Raw genomic sequence first — 23272 nt, 5'->3', positions numbered from 1 at the left:
GTGTTGAAAAATAAAGGTGGTCATGCCAAATACTGACTTTCAGGCTTGTTAGAATTGTTCAAAACTTTTTTTTCCCTTATATACCGTTAGCACTTATATTTCTATGTGTGTTTGCACATGTTTGCGCAAGTCACTGTACCTGTTTCCCAATTTCTGAGCAATTTGGGATAAAGCTAGCTGGATTGTCTTTTTTTTTCTTCCACAAGCTATTTGCCATTGCATAACAGCAAAGTAAAGATGTCCTTGTTATGGAACCTCCAGAGACACTACTGAGAGTAAAGACAGCAGCTTCTCCCTCAGCAGCAGCTCAGCCATGCTGAAATGCCAGAGTCTGGCATGCTGGTCATGCTGTAGAAAGAATTTTGGACCAATAATCATCTACTTCCTGACTGTATTGTAAGGATAATAATCTAAACGTCTAAAGTACCTAAAACCTTTGCCCTGTACTGTATATTCTCCATGTCCTATGTTCTAGTTTAATTAAATAATTACAGGAAGCAGTGTTTGCATGTTTTTAAATTCTTTCCTGTAGTTGAAGAACCTTGGCTTAAACGTGGCCTTTGGACATCTGAAACCCGACCTGTCCCCATGCATGTACAGCAAAACGCTGCAAACCAAAATGAAACTTTTAGCTAACTCAGGTGTAAATTTAGACTTTAGCTACTATAAAGTTGCAACAGTTTGAGACGTGGGAGTTTATCCCTCAGCAGTTTAAGTCATTACAACGTCTTTGCTACAGGTTGGAACTTTAGCCCCGAACAATGAACCTGGAGAGCTGATGGAAAAGCCATCTATACTGAGACTGGTTTTATTGCTTTCCAGGCCTGCTTTCCCCCCTATGAGGTAATTTTGGAGGAATGTCCCAGAGAGTAAAGTAAAAGTCAGGTCAGAGTACTTGACCTGTTTGTTTTGAGCCTAACTCTTGCAACTTTCCTTTTTTGGAAACAAAGCTAAGAAGCTTAAATTTCTTGACTCCCGACTTTACTAGTGCGCTAACATCGAGCTTGTAAAAGAACAGTGCTTGTGTCAGCACCCACAGTGTGTATCAAATGAATGTAAGACCTGTCTTGGGGGAAGCCTTCATTGAGGTTGTAAAATTGAGTCACTGACTTGTAGGTGAGGGTACTGTAAGCACTGGCTAAAATCGCTCTGTTTCATATTTTACACACTGACTAGGTTCATAGTAGTGTGTGAAATATAACAGCTTAGCCTTGTGATAATATACCTAGAAATAAATCCTCCCCAGTTAACAATTTGGTTTAATTCCCGGTAATAAATAAAATAGAGAACATGCATCTCTAGAGTCTTAAAATAAGTCCACAGAAGAAGTGCAGACTGCTTCTGCTGATATCACAGAGAGTGGGTTTTACAGTAGTTTGGCCTGGGATGTTTTCACCAACCGTGGGCAGTTCGCAGAGTAGCTGTTTTTCATTAAATTTAAGTCGGATCGTTTGTCATAAACTCAACGGCGCAACAAATTTGCAAAAAGGATGGCAAGGCATAAGGAAAAGCTGTGTTAATACTTCGTGTTGTTAACCAGATGAGATCAAAGAGGCAAACGGTACATGCTGTAACAGCTCAGTTCTGATAAGTCAGTCTGGTATAGGTACTGCTGTTTATTCAAAGGGGGCAATGCATATTAATTCACATAAGTACTTAAATGCATCATGTAAATGTGCCAGATTTAGCCACACAGGCTAAATTTCACATTTTCATATCTAAAATAAAAGACATACCCACATAACACTGAAAACACCTATGTTACGCACTATGACAAAAACATCAGATTTATTGAATTTTACCGTACTGTGAAGAATTATATGCCCATTTTATCTAATGTTTTAATATCCAGTTGGTGCTGCTCAAAAACCCCACTCCTCTCCAAGTGGGATCTCACCGAGGCTCGGCATTTTTTTTGGCCTCTTCAGCTTTGCTTTTTCTCTCTCTGTTTACTATAAAAGCTCGTGTGATCACCGGCCGTTGGTTTATATTTACTGTGGCAACGGATAAGCTCCATCCTGACTGTCAACGTCTGAAAGTCTGAACACGATGTTGTCTCCGGTCGTTGTATGTTTTCATGTTTATGGAGAGGAGGACTGTTGTAATCACTCAGGCCAGAAGTTTTTAAAAGAAGTCAGCTGTTTATACCAAGTATTTGGATAAAGTCTGATCACTAATGACATTGACCGGTTTTGACTTTATTTACTAAATACTCCTAGAAAAATGTTGTGCCTCTACCTCAGTGCATTTCTGAAGCGAGGAGTAATGAGTTATGGAAACAAAGATCACTTCCACTTAAACTCGTGACGTCACGTGTCAAAGGATTTCAGCTTCTTATGGCCTCTGTCTTCATTTGTAGGTAGAGCAGAGCTCTAAACTTACACTGCGATTCTTTGAATAGTTAAGTGATTTCCTAAACTTGGGATGTGAGATGTGGCAAAAACAAATATTAAAATTAAGCTGATTAGTCAAATATGCCACAAAGAGTTTCTCCATTTTCAGGGGATATTGTGTGTGGCGCTTACAAGTGCTAACCGTGCTATATGAGAAGGTTGATGAAATATTTTAGGCTTTAGGTTGCTAACTTTTTTTTTAAAGAAATTGCAACATAATTACCCGAATGTGCTGATTTATTGCCCACAGCTGACTTCCATTTGTCATTCTTTTTTGGTTGTTTATCGCTCTGGTCACTCGCTGCTACGTGTCATTTGCAACAACAAAGAAACAGCAGAGCGGTTGCAGTTCGTTGCCATGGACAGGATTTCATACAACACCCATGAACGGTTATGTCTCATACTAGAGCCATGAGTCTTTGTTGGCTCTGTCCATGTTGTAAAATGTGGAGAGGACAAGCTAAATATAAATGTGTATTGGATTTCAAGAAGCACGAAATAGACGGTGCTGAGAGGAAAGCCGGAGAGCACACCGTGGCTGGTCCCATGGCACCGTCTGTGATGGATGGCTGTCAGCCCCTCCAGTGCCACCCCATTTCCTGGGGTCACACCACTGGAGGTCATGTCTCTCTGGAAGTCAGCCACCAGAACTCTCAGCCCCATGACGGGAAAAGCTCCGATACATCTTTGAAACTCATAAACTGTCGAATAGAGCCAAAGCAACAAAATGTAAATGTTGCACTAAATGGCTGCCAAGACAAACAGTGTCTTCGTGGTTTTTTCCAAGACTTCTTCTTGAAAATATACAACATTGACTGACTCTCAGATGTGGTATAGCGTGTCTTTATTGGAACCATATAAGGCCCATTCTTTTCTTATGAGGTAATTCTGTTTGCAGTTATATGGGGGGGTGTATCCAGTGATGTCACCCCGTAATTTACCCTATGCTCTCTTCACAGATTTGCTGATGGTCTATGTAGTGTCTGACTTCTCATCAGAGGCAGGAAATGACCAGTTATGGCTGCAACTGTTGCTGCATAAGAAGAGTCCTTAAAGACTTCATTAGTTCTTTTTAAAGCACAGCGACACATGTTCAGCTCTTACTTAACTAAATGATTTAAAAGAAGTTGGTACCGTCTAAAATATGAGAGTAGCTTTTTCAAATCATTATGCAACCGGTTGTTCAGAGTCATAACCACTTTTTCCCCATAGACGCTGAACGGAAGACTCTCGGCTTATCCTGAACCTCTTTGTTGCAAAGCTATTTATAATGCTGATATTTCCATTTCGTCCCGTTCCAGGCTGTAGATGAAATGAATGGAGCGTCGCACTCTGCCAGCTGCAGCTTGCTGGTGTTGATTGCACTGAATATGTGTAATAAAGTCAACTCTGAAATTGGAAAGCACCAAGTGTCTACAGACTGGGGACCAGATGTCAAAAACACCTAACATGAACAGCGTGACCTTTTAAAAAGTCATTTCACAAGTGTGTGATTACGGGCGTGGAGCAGAGAGGCATCTGGTTGATAACGAGGGAGTTTTTCCTCCTCACTGTCTCCAAGCGCCTGCTCACAGAGGGTCGTCTGATTGATGGGGCTTCTTTCTCATATTGTAGCATCTTTGCCTTTATGATATAAAGGTCACCAAGGCAACTGTTGTTGTGATTTGGAGCAATGTAAGTAAAACCGAATTGAACTGACCTATGCTCATATTGGTAAAGTATCTTATATATTATAGCAATATGGAATGTAGTTTGTAAAATTAACAAAACGTATGTGTTATGTCTTACTCAGGGAGTAAATCTTGATTTGCAGTCACACGTCTAAGCAACTATATTTCTGTAACCAAAACACTAAAACTTGCAATGTAGCATGTGAGTTGTTGCAGGGCTTTGGCTGAGGGGGGGTTCATCTCAGCGTTACTGCCTCTGGTTTGGGGCTGTAAAGCACTTCTTTAGTATCAGTCCTACACAGCATGGGGTGTGTCTAAAAGTCATTGCTGGAGCAAAATTGACAATTACCTATCCTGTCAGGGCTGTAGATCTAAGCAGAGTGATTAGGTAACAACTGTGGGTCTGACCTCACTAATGGTGCAGACACAAAATATCCTGAGGGAGCAAAGAGTGCTTGTGCCGCCAACTATTTAAACTGGCGGGGGTTGCAAGTAAAATAAGTCTTTTTATCTGGAGCTTTAAACTAGATATCTACACACAGCAGAGACCTTTCTCTCTGCTCACTATCGAGGGGCATACCTGGCTATCTAAGTACTCGATTTATCATGACAAGAGTTCTGTTGTTAAAAAGTCTTATTGTTGCCTGCTGTTGCTGAATGTGGCATTAATGAGAGTAGTGCGGTTGAGCTGGAAGAGCTGAGCTGAAAGGCTGTAGAGAATAGCACAGAGGGCTCATAATTATCACTGGATTTCTCACAGTGAGTTACAGCAGTTACATCATTTATTACTATATTGATTATAGCAGCTTTATAAGTCTCAATGTCTTTGTGTAATTCTCTATAATTATGTAGTTATAGCGGTTACTGAATTATGCGCAATTAAAACAACAAAATTCAGTTCGTGCACGTTACTACTCTTAGTGGTGTGCTGCGTTGCTTTATTTTGCTTGGACCTCTTCGTGCAAGTGGTTATATAAGAGTTTTATTCAATTGAGCCTGGAAAGTCTTTTTTCTAAGAAGAAATGTGAATGTGAGGAAGAAGAAAATCTGGCGTCTGATGTCCTGCTATAATGCCAGGACTGATGTGAATGACATTAAATGTCGAATCGAACCCAAAACAGTAGCTTTGAGACTTTTGTGTAAGAGTGTGTATGTGGTGGTCTTTATTCCTATTTCCTTCTGTAGCAAAAAAATGTTTGATTTGGTACAACGCCCCCCACTCCCGCTCCCATCTGCAGTCCCGTGGAGTAATGGAAGGAAGCGGGGCTTGGCTGGCAGATTGGGTAGCAGGATGGATGGAACTACTGTGGTGAACTCTGTGGGGATGAAGTCAGTGTCTGGCTCACATTAAATCTTTACCAGACACATTCAGTCAACCAACAGCTAGATTCCAGCCAACATGCTTAGAACACATGAAGGTGTTAGCCTAGATCAAGACAAGCTGATGTCTCTGTTGCATGTGTTGGAGGAGCGCTGCGGGTGGCTGGAAGAGTGTCCCAGTAATGATTTCACTGGCTATTCTACAGAGAGCCATGTGATGTCTTATACAGCGCTGTAAAAGGTAAAGACCAGTTCAAAACTTACTAATGTTCTTGGCAAGCTGTTCACTGACGTGTGCAGGAAATATTGTCAAGCTAGTTGAAAAGAATGATGTCAACGAATATGCCACACAGCATTTGTGTTTTATTGCCCCGGCGAGAGGAGAGATGGCTTTGAGGGCTTCGCTGGTGCAGATTTGTAATGCAGGTCGGTGTGAGCTTGTAGACATGTCTGACACGTCTGCCTGAGATATCAGCCTCTGATCATAGTTACCCTTTTTTCCATGCAAAAAATAAACATATAAATAAATAAATAAACATTTTATCCTTTTTCACAACCGCCTTAGTGAGAGAAAGTTCACTTAGCACCACAAAAATTAAGCTAAAATGTGTGAGTGCACGTGCATTATAAATAACCTTTTAAATACAAAATTACCCAAATTATTATTTATGGACCATGTCTGCATTATTCCACACTTACCTATTTTCCTCTGGCTTACTTTCATAAAGATTTTCTTTTTTTATGTATGTATGTTCAACTGCTGCTATGGCAACAAGTAAATATTGCCATGTCATGCTTTTCATCTGTGCACAAGTGGTTTCCAGGAGGGCACAGGGTAATGTTATGGTTAATACTATACTGCGTATGTATGTTGATTATCACATTTATTGGCAGCACAGCTGTATGGAGCAAGAAACTTAAAATGTCATCTGGAAAATAGATTTCAATTTTATAAATTGGTCTCCACACTTGAGTGCTATGATGACAAAGTATGTGCTAACAAAATGCATTAATGGCTCTCAAGCATGTTGCCAGCATCTTTATATTCACGCAGTTACTGCAGTGTGCAGCATGATTACATTTGCATTAGTTGGGCCTTTGGTGACCCTCATCCTCTGTTTCAACTTCATGCACTGATTCGGTGCCAGACAATCTGCTCTAAACTTCACATTTTAAGATGTCTAACAATAATGATGAATATGCAAGAAATACTCAGTGTTTGGCGAATTGGCTCAGACTACACTTTTGCTCATGGACATCCTCCATTACGCTTTTACCAGTAGTTCAGTCGCCACTTCATAGTATTACTCAGTCTCTCCACAGATGCTGGTGACCATATGAATGTTGGACATTAGTCATATTCCTTACTGGTTTGGATTCCAGTTGTGTCTGATGTTAAATAAAAGGGTGTCATTGGAAAACTTCTTGTACCAACTTTAATGGGTACAGGCTCTTTCAACACACACATGCTTTTCTTGCAAATTCTTGAGTTTTTCCTTCAATTACCAATGTTAAACAATCCAAAGTTACTTTAAAGGTATATTTAGCTGTTTTTGAGGTTATTGAAAAGAAAAAATAATATTGTGCAAGGATAAAATGTATAAATGTAGAATTTTGTGGACCCCCATCCCCCTTACTTTAGAGTTTCCGGTCACAATGGACCAGTCAGTTTTAACAGCTCTTAAATTAACACAACAAACATTTTTCACCAACAAATTCAGTTCAATAGGTCGTTCAGTGGGTCTTTTATTTATTTGGTCATTCACTGGGCCATTCAGGGGGTCAGAGGCCGAAAGGGGTGGGGGGTGGATTCCCATTCATTTCCTATGGCGGACACTTTTGACCGGGAACACCACATATATAACAAAGTTGATTAAAGCACTCAAAATTCAATGAAAGAGGTGCTCGTTACTTTTATGTTCAAGTTCATAGTGTGGAGGATGTCATAAGGCCTTGAAGCAATCAGATGTAAAACACAATATTTATGAGTGTTTTAATTTGTAAATCAGTCAGATTTAATCCGAACACGACAGGAAGGTTTCAAGAATACACAGGAACAGATTTGTGGAAACCGAGATGTTGTCCCATCATCTTAAACACAGTGGCCGAGATGGACATGGCCGTTCCACCTAAGTGCGTATTGAGTTTGTGGCGAGGGAACGGCCACATACGCGTAACCTGAAAAAAAAAAAAAAAAAAACAAGAAAAGGAGATAACTCACAGGTAAGAAAACAGAATTCAGTTGACTGCAAGCTGTTATCTACTGCCATCTGGTGGTGAGATTTTACACGCTCTACCTTTAATTATGAATGTTAGACTATTCAAGGCTACATGAATTGCATTAAATTTAGGTTTGAATCGGGAACACAGTAAAGCTGAAAATCATCTGAATACAAAATTTTGCAAGTCGTTAACTTTGCTGACAAAGCCAAACATTAAGCAAGTTCAACAATATGAGACATATACTGGTCAGCCTCTTCTGTTATTCCCTGATATCATTTGTAAAACTTTTCCGAGTCTCAGTCTGCTCACAAAAGAAGGACCAAGTTGAAAAGCTGAATCTGGCAAGTTTTTATTGAGCCAAGTTTTGGTCAGAAGAAAGCAACAATTCCTTATCTGCTTTCAGTCTTAGCCAGAGAAGCTCTAATTTATTGTCCATGAAGCTAAAGCTGGCTCAGTCAGTGTACCATAAAAAGTACTTTGAGTGTAATATTTGGAGGTAAAATGGTAACATATTATTGCCTTAACTCTTCTGTTGCCATTTCTGGACAGTTGAACTAGATATAAAAACACAGCATTGACACATTATCAGCTTATAAAAAAATGTATTATGAAACCAGTGCTTGCTCGCACACCCTACACATGGCGAGAAATGTGAAATATTAAAACCACTTGTCTAATATTGTGTAGCGCTCCCTCATCCCTACAAAACAGCTCTTTTACCACCGTTGCACTGATGAGGAACCTCCTGTGTCCTGTGGTGTCTGGAGCCATTCCTCCTTTGTTTTATAGCAAAGTTTGAAAAGGAGTTTATTTTTGTGGTACACATATAAGTAACATCCACAAGAAATCCAGAGAGACTGCCCAAGACGATCAATGCTCCTTATTTCTCACGTCAGTGGTTTTAATATCTGACATTCATCCTCCTATTAACTGCGTTTTTATTCCACTGACTTCTGAGAAAATCTCTTTATCAACTAAATATCCCAGTGTGTTCACCAGATGCTAACTTTCTCAGTATACTGATGCTCAACAGGTAGTTTGAAATACATCTATCATTGGATTTTTTTGAATAAAACCAGCTGCCTGCATCTGGAAAAGAGAGCTTAAAGACTCAAAAGAAAAGCTCTGCAAGAGCTTGAGAGTTGAATAATAATTCTTTGTGAGTTCATCATGAGCTAAACCCTTCATATCACACACTGTCATTTTTGTTTAAAATATGGACTACTTCAGCACTTTTTTTTTTGGTCTTTTAAAATATTTTTCAGGATGTGAAAGTTTTCTGAGTGATTAAACAGCGGCTGATTTGTGCGTGAAGCAGAATCTAGGACAAAGTGAAATGTTTGACAAGAGTTTGACTCGAAGAATTCTTTTGTTTGCAGGTTTAATTTGTTAATTATGGTTATGCTCCGAGCTTCATTGCTTATACCTACTAATAGGCAGCAGTGTTGTGCTCATTAGCGAGTGGAGCACAGCAAGTCCCCATTTCTCCTGACATCCTGACTGTGTAAAGCAGTAGGGGAGATGGTACTGGTAGCCATCGCTCAGACGTAAGCATTCATTCCCACTAATACTTTGTGTTTTATAGAAAAGGGAAAACAGCCTTCAGTCTGCCTTACAGCGCTTTTTTTTTTTTACACGTGTTACAGGGAATTAGTGATACTTAATGAAGGATAAGCTTCCAAGTTTATGTGCAGTCCTGCTGTTTTTCTCTGAAAGAAATGGGAGAAGGAAATGTAATTTTTTCTCATTTTAATGCTATTTTTAATTATTTGCTACCACTGCTCGTTCTATTTACACATATCTGTTAAAAAATTCCAGTGGTAGCACTGATTTAGTTATTGCCCATGCTTCAGAAATATTAAAGACGCAGCGCAGATGGTTTTAATTAGCCTGGCATGCACCATAGTCAAAAAGAATTAAGTTTAATGCGTGTTTGTTTAGAAACTCGAGCAGCATGGAACATAATGGGACAGTATTCACAGACCTGCATTTATTTTAAAAAGGAAACATTTTTACCTAATAGTAATGTTAGTATTGCTACATGACAGGTTTTGGCTTTAACAGAGTGCTCCAACATTATTTCAGCAGATCAATTCTCTTGTAAATGTTGCAACAAATACTAAATCTTCACAAACGCCATCAGCTTTGTATTCACTAGTTATTCCTAACATGCAGTCACGGCTAATGAGCACATCATAGAAAACAACCTGAGGCAACTGCACACACACACAGCACTGAAGCATCAACAAACACGCTTCCCCGGTACAGCGCAGGCCAGCTTTCCTTGACCTTCTCTATTACTCATTTCGGGGAAATGAACAGCAAAGAACTGGGTTCTGTATTCCAGATGAGCACATCATAGGTTTCAGGAGAAACCGTGTACGATGTGGGGGGGCTAATATAAACATCTCTCCTGTAAAGTTCGAGCTGCCCAGTGCGATTTGGGTTTTGTCAGTTATGACCAGCAGCTCAACATCTGAGATTAATGACGCTAAGAGAGCACCGTTACCCAGCAGCGAGGACTTTAGAGATCACCCGCGAGTGGATCTTTTTAAAAACGGGCTAAATCCTGCTCCATCTACAGAGCAGCTGAGGTATTACCTCAGGCAACGGCTATTTACTGGAGATTTCCTGTTTTCCAAAGTGAAGAATCTATGATTCATATGACTTCCTGGTTTTGATTAAAGCGCTAAAAGATTCTTGATTTAAAGCATATTTTTGTCCAGAGCAAATTTTATGTTGCAGATGGGGGGCAAATTAAAAAACAAAACAAAAAAAAAGCAGGAAGTTTCTTGGTGTTGGGCTATCACGTGGTGTTAGAACAGCTTTACTGTGTTGGCATTGACTCTACTGAAGGGATGGTTGAGATCTGGCCACTGTGAAGCTGATGATCTAAATCATGACCCATCATGGCCTGTAGATGGGGATGTTGTCATTCTGGAAGAGATCACTCTTATGAGTACAGAAGTATTGTTTTGCAACAATGTAATAATTGTGATTAATTTTGTATTGGTCGGACTCTAATGTGTTATCCCTGTGTATATCCTGTTAGATTTGACCCCTTTCTGATTGAAATATAAAACTGCTTTTTTTAGATGTAAAAAATCCAGGTTAAATAAAGGTCTGGACTGAGATCACCAAAAAGGAATAATGATATAACAAGATTAAGCTCAAACACTCAAAGTTCTTGCCCCATTAAAGGGAGGATTTTCTTAGTATGGTCCCCAAAGTTAAAGTTTGTTTTTTGAGTTTTTCTTCTTCAACAGAAGATAATTAAAACTACGGTGGTACGGCAGTAAGATAGACAAAAACAAAATTGTGGTCCATTTTATTTCTGTGGATATTTGACATTCATTTACAGCAACAGGGACATACTGTACTTAAACTGCACTTTATGGTTTTCAGGTTATGTTCCTTTTCAGATTTGTACAACAGCGGCACATATTTGACTACTGAACACCATCGATAACTTTCAATACAGTGCTCTGTACAGTGGTGTGAAAGCATGCTAGTTTGTAGCGCCACGCTGGAGAAAATGTAAGTGCAGTCCAACTGTGCTTCATTATTTGTTAATAACTATATTACCTTTGTAAAATCAGCACCAATCACATCGCTTGTAATGGTATCGCCAAAATACATTCAGAATAGCACCTTTACAATTTACGTGACAACAAAACGTAAGAAAAGAATACAAAAATATTAAGATAGATGAAAGACTGTTGTTAGCTAGTTACAATGTGCCATTACAATGCCAGTAGATCCTTAATAAGTCAAACTCTCTGTGACAGGAAGTTTTATTAACCAGTGATGTGTTCAAATTCCTTAAATAAATTAAAATAATAGGGGTAACATTGTACAGTTTCGTAGCTGTGATAGTAGCTTAGCAGCAGGCTTGTATTTCCATGCTGCAAACATGTTTTTATATGAAAAGGAATTTTTCCCAGTAATAGAAATGCAACACTTTAAACTAACATACAAAATGTTTGATAGAAGAACATAAAAAAAAAGTTCCTGATACATTCTGAATTTTCAGATGTGAATTAGATGCTCTCTGCATTTTTTAACCACAAAGAGGGTGCAGGGTAATGAAATGAACTTCAGATGTCTTCCGAACAGGATGTTCTGCTCTGTGATCAAAAGATCCCACAGAAGCCAAGATTTGGAACAGGACTTTTCCTGCTATGATTCAGTCGCAAGTCAAGATACACAATAATTATCCACTTGCTAACATCTTGGGGGGGCAGAGTCATGTGGAAAGCAGCATGGACGATCAGTAGGGGTAGGGTGAGATGGAAATGTAGATGATAAAGATGCTCTGGTAGGTAATGCGGCCTTGCAGCGATATAGTGGTGGCCTGCACTTTGAGCCTCACTAGTCCAGGTCTGTCCAGAACCTGCAGGGTGTAGATGATCCCTCTGCCGGCCTCATCTCTGATACCGAACACCTGCCCCAGCCTGCCTGCCTCCGGTTCTTGCTCAAGTATTGTAAAGGATGTGCGCTCCTGCAGGATGCCAGACTCTGAGAAAGCTGACAGTCGTACCACGTTGTGATTGGCTGGAATGCCGGAGGGAAGAGTGAGCAGCTTGTACTGCAGGAGCAGAGGAGAGCCTCCGGTGGCGCAATCCAGCAAGCAAGGCCTGTAACAGGTCCTTTAAAAGTCGTCCGGAAAAAAAAAAAATTATTAATTCATATAATGAACATAATTTTGCATTTGTGTGGTATCTACAACTTAATTAATAACCCTGTATAACACTTATTAATGTTGCAAATTACCCGGGTCTTCTTCCACTCTGGTAGGATGCAGGGCAGGGTGTATCCAGACACTGGTATCCTCCTCGGGTGTTAAAACACATCTGGTTGCGTCCACACTGGATGCCTTGTTCTACACACTCATCAATGTCTAAGAGAAAGAGAGGGGATAAGTATATAGCTGTAATAATTTGAGGGGAAGGTGGAAGTTTTAAAACAGTTTAAGGAGACATTTACCTTTACAGCTTCGGCCGTTGGGTAGCAGCTGGTATCCAGGGGGACACAGGCACTGGAAACTACCAATCGTATTTCGGCATTCATGTTGGCACGGTTTCTTGAGGAGGCACTCGTCCACATCTGTAAGTGGAAAACAACAGAACATTGTTTGGGCTTATATTGTAAGAATCCTTTGTTATTTTACATCTTTTGGAGTCTTTTTGATTTCAACTTACCAACACACTTGCCGTCTCTGTTGGTGTACCCGACAGGACAGCTCTGCCTGGTGATGCGAGATACTCCATGGGAACGGGAGAGGATTGGCCTGCCGAGGGATGACACCAGCTGTGGGACGAGTCTCGCCCTGACTCTGGTTCCGTTTGTGAAGGTGTGCCCTCTCTCAAGCCCTGCGCAGGAGCGCCCATCGCCGAGTAGCACTGTCCCAGGGGGGCACAGACACCTGAAGCTGCCCGGCACATTGCGGCACTGATAGGCGCAGGGATTTGGCGTTTGCAGACACTCATCGATGTCTGGAAATGAAAAACAAAAGTTAAGTAGTGATTTGTGCTTCCGTTGGGTGTGATGTTTAGGGTTTTTTTGTTAAACAAACGTAATAATTACCCAAACATGGAAGCCCAACTCCCTGAGATCGATAGCCTCTGGGACACACGCATCCATAACCTCCGACTGTGTTTCGACAGATCTGAGTGTAGCGACACATGTGACTTCCATCCTGGCATTCGTCAATATCTGAAAAATGTCCAGATCAAAAAAGGATGATTTTCACACAGTCATATCCAGTGTTGGGTAAGTTACTTTAAAATAGTAACTTAGTTACATTACTAGTTACTTCTCTCAAAAGTAACTCAGTTACTTCAAGTTACTCGTTACTTTCAAAGTAACTAGTTACCAGGGAAAGTAACTTTGGTTTTACTCAGACTTCTCTTGTTAATGTGTTGCTTCCATAACTTTGCCAGTCTTCTAGCTTGCTTACTTGCCACAGTGCACTGTGCCACCTACCAATAGAAAGGAAAAGATAATGTGCACATTTCCACGAGAGAAATCCCACGCCTGGACCGTCATTGACTGCTGCCATGATTCTAGCCTACGTCACAGCGTCATGTGCGCCTTTTACATCCAACACAAAAACTGCAGTCGTGGTGCTTTGATTGTACTCAGAACTCGGAAATTCTGCCTTCTGAATAGGAAGATGTAGGTAACACCAGACTGCAGATGAGCTGCATACAGAGCTGGACTGGGACAGAAAATTGGCCCGGGCGTTTTGACTAGAGACTGGCCACCATTATAGGAAAAATCATAAAGCCTTTGAATGAAAACAAACACTGTTGTGACAGTGATGTTCACTGTTCTGATGGTATATATGCATCAGTCTATCAATCGTTTGTTGTAAGATTCAGATAATTATTTAATAAAAGCGAGACATTTTAAATGAGAATAAGAAAGAAAAGTATTTCTTTGTGCCCCCCTCTCCCTGTTAATGCCCTACATGCCCCCCTGGCAACACTTTGCTAGACCCGCCCCTGCACAGTTACCAGCTGTCAGCTACATAAAAAAGGATCCTGGTGTTATTTGTCTCTCAGAAACAGTTCATAACTTCAACTCATTCATGTCACCTAAAAGGTAAACCTGTTTCTCCATCACAGCTCTGATGGTTCAGTAAGGACATCTCCTGGTTTCATCTTCATGTTTCCCTCTCACCACATCTCCAAACCGACATCATGACCAGCAGCTTTACAGCTGTGGCTCCAGCAAACATCAGCTGATACTAGAAATTAATATTAAATAAATTCTAACAACAGCTGATCAAGCTTAAACGTGCTGCTGTTGTTTAGCGCGACATCCGTTGGTTTCCTCTTTCTGGCGCAAAGTGAGCGATAAACAAACAAGAGAGCCGATCAGCTGATCATTGATCAGTTTTCATGATTGAAGTAGAAACGGGAGAGGGAGGGGCAGAGAATGAAAGAAGAAGAGGCAGCTGTGCAGCGTAAACACAGAATAACTCCAGCTTTGTGCCTTTTTCATTGTAGCTGAATTACGGGACAAACTGTTCCTTTTCACCTCAATAAGAAACGCGTAATATTTTCTCTGAATACCAGACGGGACGGTTGGCAACTCTAATAACTTATGAACAAAATAAAGTTCAACATCATTAACTTCACAGCACCACCCAGCTGTATAGAAACTCCGTCATGCTAGCTAGCACGCAGTACGAAAAAGTCAGAATAACGAAAATAAACTCCACCTACACTTGGTTCATATCTGACCCAGAGAGACTGCAGGTCAGAACTTCTTACCTGAAGTTCAGTTCACACTTGGACCTGCGGCCGCCTCGGGCCTCTCCTCCTCCTGCCTCCCCTTTCCTTCATCCACCTGCTGCCTCCACCACTTGCTAATGTTACTGAATCTGTGGAAGCTCCGCGATGCCACCACACGAAGTAACGACTAACGCGTTCCTGATTTTGGCACAATAACTAGTTACCGTGCTCGTTACCACAATAATAACGTAGTTACTGTAACGCGTTACTTAATAACGCGTTAGTCCCAACACTGGTCATATCCAGCTATACCTTAACGATAGATTAAGGTTAATGGTTATATTGACAAAACCGATAACTTTAGTTTGCTTTTCCTCACTTTGGCTAAATAAAGGTTGATTTAAGCCTGGATTATGCATCTTGTTCTTGTTGTATTTTTCCTGAAATTATCATTTTCTCTTTATTAAGAAAAAAAAAGACCCCTTTACACAAGCCTGTGTTTAGTGATTGCTCCTACACTGCAAACACTGCCTCTTTTACGTGAGTGCACTTGGCTAGATTGGGACGACCTGAGCTAATATGTGTGTTAATGGTGACTGCGATTGCTGACATGAAGCCAGTTAAAGAGAAGATATCCTGAGTACTTTAAAGCTGCCGTGCAGCAGTGTCTACCATAAACTCTGCTGCATCTTGTTACAGAAGTTTTCTTTTCGCAGCAGTGGATTTACAGTTCATAAAATCTTTTGCTCTCTATTTGGCCTCTTTTGACCAGTGATCAGTGGTTCTTTTGGCTTTCAAAAGGATTACAGGGGGTTTCATTTCCACTTATTAGGAAAACCATTTTAGCAAATTCACGATACAGTGTTGAAGGGTTGGAGGTAGAAGCCAAATCTGAGTCTTTCAAGGCATGAATGAGTTCATGCTGTCAGTCAATAAATTAAGCAGTGATTAATGAACAGGAACTGTTAAATGAAGCAATAAAGGCGTGTGCTGCTGAACTTGGGGAGCCGCTACAACGAGTCTTCAACCTCAGTCTGCGACTGGGGAGAGTGCCCGCCCTATGGAAGACATCCTGCATCGTCCCGGTCCCCAAAAAGAACCGGCCCAATGAGCTGAATGACTTCCGACCGGTGGCACTGACGTCACATCTTATGAAGACTCTAGAGCGGCTCTTCCTCAACCTCCTCCGACCACAGGTACAACATGCCCAGGACCCACTACAGTTTGCATACAAGGCGGGTGTCGGAGTGGAGGATGCCATCCTGTACCTCCTACACAGAGCCCACTCACACCTGGATGGGGGAAAAGGCACGGTCAGGATCCTGTTTCTTGACTTTTCCAGTGCCTTTAATACCATACGGCCCTGTATGCTTCAGGAAAAACTGAACAGGATGGAGGTGGACCCCTGCCTGGTCGCTTGGATCTCCGACTACCTCACCGACAGACCACAGTACGTCAGGCTGAAGGACATCACGTCTGACACAGTGGTCAGCAGCACAGGAGCACCACAGGGAACTGTGCTGTCCCCTCTTCTCTTCACCCTGTACACCTCTGACTTCGGCTACAACTCTGAATTATGCCACATTCAGAAGTTTGCAGACGACACAGCCATCATGGGGTGTATCTGGGATAATCAGGAAGAGGAGTACAGAAGTCTGGTGAGGAACTTTGTCGCATGGAGTCACACAAACCACCTGAAACTCAACACCTCAAAGACTAAGGAACTGGTTGTGGACTTCGGGAGGTCCAGAGCAGGTCCACTGCCGGTTCAGATAGAGGGGGAGGAGGTGGTCAACAAGTACAAGTACCTCGGGCTGTGGGTGGACAATAAACTGGACTGGTCATGCAACACAGAGCACCTGTATAAAAAAGCCCAAAGCCGACTGTACTTCCTCAGGAGGCTGAGGTCTTTTAACATCTGCAGGAAGCTCCTGAGGATGTTTTACCAGTCGGTGGTTGCTGGAGTACTTTACTATGCTGTGGTGTGCTGGGGGAGCAGCACAGCAAAGAAGGACTCATCCAGGCTGGAGAAACTGATCAGGAAGGCTAGCTCTGTGGTCGGCATGAAGCTGGACACTCTGCTGACAGTGGCAGAGAAAAGGACATTAAAGAAACTGATGGACATTATGGACAATGCCAGGCATCCTCTGCACACGGCCATTAACAACCAGAAGAGTCTGTTCAGTGACAGGTTGCTTCTCCCAAAGACAAGAACTAACAGACTTAAAAACTCCTTTGTCCCACACGCCATCAGACTGTTTAACTCCTCTCTGGAGGGGAGAGGGAGGGGAAACAGGAGGACAAAGGAGGGGGGAACAACTAAGCTGTAGTGCCTCTTCACCTCACTGTGCAATACCTTTTGTGCAATACTTTTGTAAATAGTCAACAGTGCAATAGACCTCAATACTTGAAATGTGCAATTCACTTGTATTTTTATTTTTTATTCCTATTTATTCTATTTATCCCCTTCGTATATTTTATTTATATTGTCTCTGTATTTATATATATGTGTGTGTGTGTGTGTGTGTGTGTGTGTGTGTGTGTGTGTGTGTGTGTGTGTGTGTGTGTGTGTGTGTGTGTGTATATATATATATAATATTCTGTAACTATGTGACTTCTGTCGGTGCTGTGCTTTTTTGGAAATCGAATTTCCCAGAGGAACCCACCCGAGGGATTAATAAAGTTCTATCTATCTATCTATCTATCTATCTATCTATGTCTGAATAAATAAAGTGGATAAAAGCAGCTTACCCACGCAGGCCCCATTCTCTGCTTTGGTCATTCCAGCTGGGCAGCTGTCGAAACACTGGTATCCTCCTTCTGTGTTACGGCACTGCTGGTGAGCCGGGCATACGTTCCTCGTGCATTCATTGATGTCTGCAAAAGTTAAACCGTCACATCGGAGCTGTTAGTAAATATTCTACAGGGCCCGCATTACTGTGGATGCTGTATCAATGGAAAATACATCCAAGGGGAATAAACAGGCTTTTCAACATTATAAGTATAAGAAGCAGCGTTACAACAAAGAACACAAACTGAACACAAACTTCCTTATATTTTGTGCTAAGTTTGTATATAAAAAAATGCAGTTGGGTGTAGTCTTATCTTTTGAAATCTTCTGTAGCATAACTTAATAAGAATTCAAACAAGTTAAGGCAGGCAGGTAGTTTTTGTTCTTTTTATCTCAACTGACCAATGCAGTGACGTCCTGACAGCTGGTATCCAGGGTGGCAAACACAGCGGTAGGAACCCAGAGTATTGAGGCACTGGTGCTGGCACGGGGAGACAGCGGACTCTTGGCACTCATCTACATCTAAAAGACCAATTCGACACATACAGCAGTGCTTTATCGCTGATTAACACTTAAGTGATTGGCAAGAAATGAGATTTTTATTATTGTTGCAGGTGCAAATATAATAAAATATTACACGAACAGGAAAATAATGAGACGTTTATGCCTCCATATGAAATGCTGGACATTTTAACAGTGATTAACAGCTGCTTGCCTTCACAGCTGGTTCCTGTGATGCTGGCCTTAAATCCTGGTCCACACTTGGCCTGGCAGCGATACGTTCCCACTGTGTTGACACACTGCTGGTTGTAGTGGCACATGTGTGAGCCTTGGGAACATTCATCGATATCTGCATGAGGGAAACAGTTAGTGAGATCATTTTAGATTTACTTAAGTAGGACATTATCTCTGTGCACTGTGTATTGTAATATTGGATATTGCAAAAAAAATCACCCAGCAGGTTTTCTTTGTCTTACCTTGGCATACATTGGTGTCTGCAGAAATGGTGAAGCCAGACGGACAGGTACAGGAAAAGCCTCCCATAATGTTGTTACACGAATGAGAGCAGGGAGACTGGAGCGCACACTCATCTTCATCTAATAAGAATGCATTTGATGATAATAATAAAATAGAACAGTCACAAATGTTCAAATAAATGGTGTTAAAAATGATTGAGGTATTAAAAAATAAGCACAGCATACCAGCACAGTAGGAGGTGGTGTCAAGAGTGAAACCTTTAGGGCATGCGTCTTCATAACCATCTGCAAACACAGAGTACATGCAATGTTAGGCTTTCCAACAGATCCTGGATTTCATGTAAAATCGAGTTTAAATTGCTGGAATTTTTTAATATTTTTGCAGACCTGGTACGTGTAGGCTGGCAGTAACATGGAAGTCCAAAGTGAGCGTAAACATGTTGTAGGCACTATTCATCCCAGAAACCTTGAGCAGTTGAAGCACAGGACCCTGGCGCTCTTCCTGGCCCTCGTAAATAATTGTGTGATTACAACGCAGCACCATGGGGCTTCCTCCTCTCTGGTGGGTTTGCGTTGACCACGAGTACAGCTGCCCTTGGCCCGTCTGCACATATGACTCATCGAACTCCTACGGGGCAGGAGTGAAATCGGGTCACACAAACTAAAGAGGATCGGAGGTGTGAAACTAAAGTGTCATGTCTTTAAGTCAGGATTTGATCTGAATGATCTTTAAATACACATTACGATGAAAGCTGTGAACACACCTGAAGGCTCATGTGAGATGATGATAATGAAGGAGGAACAAATCCGTTAATTACTATGTCAATTAGCAAAACACCCTCCGAATCCAGACCTCTGGCAACATGAGTCAAACGTAGGATTTCCCCTGTTAGAAGAGATTAAAAAACCAAAAAACATAACACTGTAAATCCACTTAAAACCACAAGGGGGCGTGCTGTAACTGCTTAGAAGCACAAGCCTCCATGTTCAATGTATGTGACTGCTAGTAAGTGCTGCCATCTACTGACTGTTTTACAAAAGAGCGCATAATGGACATGAAAAACTCAACATTTGTTGTTGTTCCTGTAAAATCACACCACAGTTTAGAAGAAACTAAACAGAAATAAAAAGAGTTGAACAAAACTTATCTTAAGCCGAGTACTTTCATCGATTAAATATGCAGTGCATGACCTTAAATAAATGAATCAAAAGCTTTAAATATTAACTGGCATATGCACGGAAAACAAAGCAAAAATGTGTAGTAGGCAAAGCTCACCAGTCTCGAACTCCAGCTGAGACTCCTGTCTGAACTGGCCCTGAGTGAAAGCGTAGCCATTTCTGGCTGCTCCATTCTGCAGCACGGTGGTCCAGTAGATGGGTGCAAACACAGACACCAGCACCCGCAGCAAGGGACCTACAACAAGACAGCATTAGCTCTGTGCCTCTGCTGCTCTGCTACACATCAACATGTGATTTGAACAAGATTGGGAATGCATCCCCAAGAATTCAACTCTTTCTAGTAAAATTCAGCGTGACCACTGTTTAATGAAGTGGTAACTGTTAGGTATGAGGCTGAGGTCAACAGCAACCAATGGTACACAATGGTACATGCCATCACTCACCCACAGTGGGAGGAATATTGTCAAGGCGTGCCTGCACAGTGCTGCTCCCCTCGTCATCATTGTCTGTAATGTTGGCCTCCAGGTAGGACACACCAAACTCTCTGTCATTGACCATTCCTATCAGGCTGCCTCTAGTCCTGCGTGGAACCTCACCTGGCAGCACCAAAATACGTTTAAATAAGCTACATTAACTGAAATTCATTAATATCAGGTTGTCCTAAACGCTCCCTGAAAGTGTTTAAAGTTACTGACATGGACTGGAAAGAAAGAGCATACTTCTGTGTTAGACACCACTCCTCATTTAATTATTACTTATTATTAATCTCTGGCTTTCTTCCATATTGCGTCTCTTGTCCTGTCTTCCTCCCTTCACCCCCAACTGGTCACAACAGATGACTGCCCCTCCTTGAGCCTGGTTGTGCCGGAGGTTTCTTCCTGTTAAAAGGGAGTTTTTCCTTCCCACTGTCACCAAGCGCTTGGTTTTCTCTGTATTATTTTTAGTTCTTATGGTACTGAGCTAACTTGAGGGGACTGCTGTTGTGATTTGGCAGTGTATATATAAAATTGAATTGAAGGGTTGAATAATGAAATATTTTGTAGTTATTGGCAACGGCCAAGATTGCAAATACTGAGATAATATATTTTAATTTTCAAATTTCCTCATGCATTACACAGACATATTTTTTTGGAGGCATCAAAATGAATCGAAATGAATAACAAAGCCACTGGTACCTGGACACAAGCCGACCTGACATTTTCTAGAGTCGATACTGGGGCCGCTGCATGATCGGCCTCCATTAGCTGGTTCTGGGTTGTTGCATAGTCTGATTCGCTCTTGGAAGCCTTGGCCACAGGTGCTACTGCATGGTCCCCACTCCTGCCAGCTAGAGTAGCCTCCATTGACTAAGAGAGGAAGAGAAGAAAAGAATTTTCAACAGTGGGTCCTCAGGAAGTTCATTTGCACAGGTTATGTTGTGCAAACTTGCTGTTGTGCAAAGGAAAGGAGCACTTGCAACACATGAAAGCAACAGACATGAATAAGTGAACACGGGGGGAAACTAACATTTTAAAGTCGTTCTTAAAAGTGGATTGGAGGCAGTTTGGGAAGTACATTATGGTACAAACTTGTTTGAATTTTTTATTTCATAACCCGTTAAATAAATCATATAGACAGAACTCACTCTGAACCTTGAGCGTAATGGTCCTCTCAGCTGTTCCAGCCTCACTTTCAGCCACACACTGATACTCCCCTTCATCTGCAGCCTGTAGATCAACCAGGTTTAGCTGATTATCGAATTATCTAAGGAACAGTTATCCTTTAATAGGACTACAAACCTTCCAGACAAACATATCTCTGAATTGGGTACAGTTTTACAGTTTAGGGAAATTACCATACAAGCAAACAAAATCTGACATTTTCAATGGGGCAGTTGACTTTATTCCATTGAATTGTTTGTCATAATTAATATTACAGGGACAGAGAGAGGAAATTTCATAATAAGAGCACTCTGCTGGAAGGACAGTCATCTGTCTGTGAGAAAGTCTCAGCTGCAGGCTGTGCAATTACAGCAGCAGTTAGAGACCATAATAAGGTTAGAGGCTACGGAAAGAGGGGCAGAGTCTGGGAACATACAGCATTCTGTTTGTTTCTTCCCTCTGAGCCTAATGCTGTTAGCCTCTCCAGCTGAACTGAATCTGATTTAGATGGGAGCAGGACACTACAGGACAGTCACACACTGTTCCTCTACCCAAGGGTATTGTAGATGAAGCTCAGATGGGATGAATAAAGCGCCGCTGTTCTACTCAGATTGCGTGATGGAGCCTTCTTGCGCAAACTACATCGGAAAATGTTTCATGCCAGAGTGAGCTAGGCTTGACAGAACTTGTTTAGAAGCAGGATTACTGCTCAAAAGAACAGAAATAGGAGGAGAAAAGAAAATGTTATATTTACAGTGGTGCTGTAAATGACCAGAGATCCGTTGTGGAGGGTTTGCATTCGGAGGAAGCGAGGTAGCGGTTTTCCATTTCTGAGCCAGCGGAGGACAGGGCTGGGGTCTCCGTGGACGGGACAGTCAAGCACAGCAGAGCCACCCTGAATGACTGTCTGAGACGTGTGGGCTTCACCCTTCAACACCGGAGGCTCTGGAAACACATAGCATGTGTATTTTCAGATAGAATGTGTCATAATGTAAATATCTATAGAAAGTTCAGTGAGCGGGAATCCTCGAGGATAAATCTCACCTCTGATACGGACGAACGAGAGCGCTCTAATGGAACCCACGCTGTTTGCTGCTATGCACACGTAGGTCCCAGCATCACTCCGAGTCACATTCTCAATGATGATGGAGCTTCTGCCTGCCTCATCTACAGTGGCACCTGCAACAGTTTTGCAGTTTTACACCACAGTTTTATTTTAAATTAGGCTTCTTTTTTTTTTAAACTGAATGCATTACACATAATAACAAATACAGTAATCTGTGTGGCAATTATGAGCTGTGTAACTGAAGAAAAAAAGGAAAACACTACCTGCATAGGGACTGTTGTTGACAGTCCAGGAGATAGTAGGAGAAGGCGTTCCCTGAGCATGGCACGATAAGGCAAGAGTCTGCCCTTTGTTTAGCATTGCATCGCCTGGCAGCTCCTTGAATGCAGGCCTCATATTGATGGTCAGTCGGATGTCTTGCCTCGCAGAGCCTGCTGCATTGGTGGCTACGCATGTAAACACACCAGCGTCTCCTGACTGTTGAAGGAAAGAAGCAGCAGCTGAGTGTTGCACATGGAACTACAGAGAGATGCAGTTCATAATAAAGTGCAGAGAAAGCATGACATAGAGGCTAACCTCAGCCCTCTCTATGATCAGCTCTCCTGACCGTAAGACGGTGAATTTGCCAGGGAGGTTGGGCACCACGCTGCCGTCCTTCTCCCATGACACTTTAGGCTCTGGTGAACCCTGAGCAGCGCAGGGCAGCAGAGCCTGAAATCCTTGGATAACTGACAGTTGCGTCTGTGTAGGAGCAATCACGGGTGGGACTGAA

The 23272-nt window shown here is 41.8% G+C and overlaps 1 protein-coding gene across 1 annotated transcript in view; it reads right to left on the bottom strand.

Annotated features, from left to right (window-relative positions):
- Positions 1-11115: 11115 nt before the first annotated feature.
- Positions 11116-23272, bottom strand: part of hmcn2 (hemicentin 2) — a 48187-nt gene continuing 36030 nt past the window's right edge. Inside the window, exons 61-80 of the mRNA XM_086313672.1 lie at positions 23077-23267; positions 22764-22977; positions 22479-22613; positions 22189-22379; positions 21419-21500; positions 20970-21140; positions 20238-20390; positions 19892-20029; positions 19380-19501; positions 19003-19243; positions 18841-18900; positions 18616-18735; positions 18354-18488; positions 18041-18160; positions 17599-17724; positions 13193-13321; positions 12808-13101; positions 12593-12712; positions 12380-12506; positions 11116-12255 (exon numbers count right to left, since the gene is read on the bottom strand). Coding sequence (XP_086169798.1) covers positions 11877-12255; positions 12380-12506; positions 12593-12712; positions 12808-13101; positions 13193-13321; positions 17599-17724; positions 18041-18160; positions 18354-18488; positions 18616-18735; positions 18841-18900; positions 19003-19243; positions 19380-19501; positions 19892-20029; positions 20238-20390; positions 20970-21140; positions 21419-21500; positions 22189-22379; positions 22479-22613; positions 22764-22977; positions 23077-23267 — 3248 coding nt within the window. The 3' untranslated portion in view covers positions 11116-11876. The remainder of the gene's footprint in view (positions 12256-12379; positions 12507-12592; positions 12713-12807; positions 13102-13192; positions 13322-17598; positions 17725-18040; positions 18161-18353; positions 18489-18615; positions 18736-18840; positions 18901-19002; positions 19244-19379; positions 19502-19891; positions 20030-20237; positions 20391-20969; positions 21141-21418; positions 21501-22188; positions 22380-22478; positions 22614-22763; positions 22978-23076; positions 23268-23272) is intronic.

Source organism: Aulonocara sp. 'chitande type north' Nkhata Bay, linkage group LG12, assembly GCF_057382095.1.
Source record: "Aulonocara sp. 'chitande type north' Nkhata Bay isolate Kocher_YH1m ecotype deep benthic linkage group LG12, A_spYH_male_GT1.1, whole genome shotgun sequence".
In the NCBI taxonomy this organism is placed as follows: domain Eukaryota; kingdom Metazoa; phylum Chordata; class Actinopteri; order Cichliformes; family Cichlidae; genus Aulonocara; species Aulonocara sp. 'chitande type north' Nkhata Bay.
The sequence above is the reverse complement of the archived record's forward strand: the minus strand, read 5'-3'. Positions and strand labels throughout refer to the sequence as shown.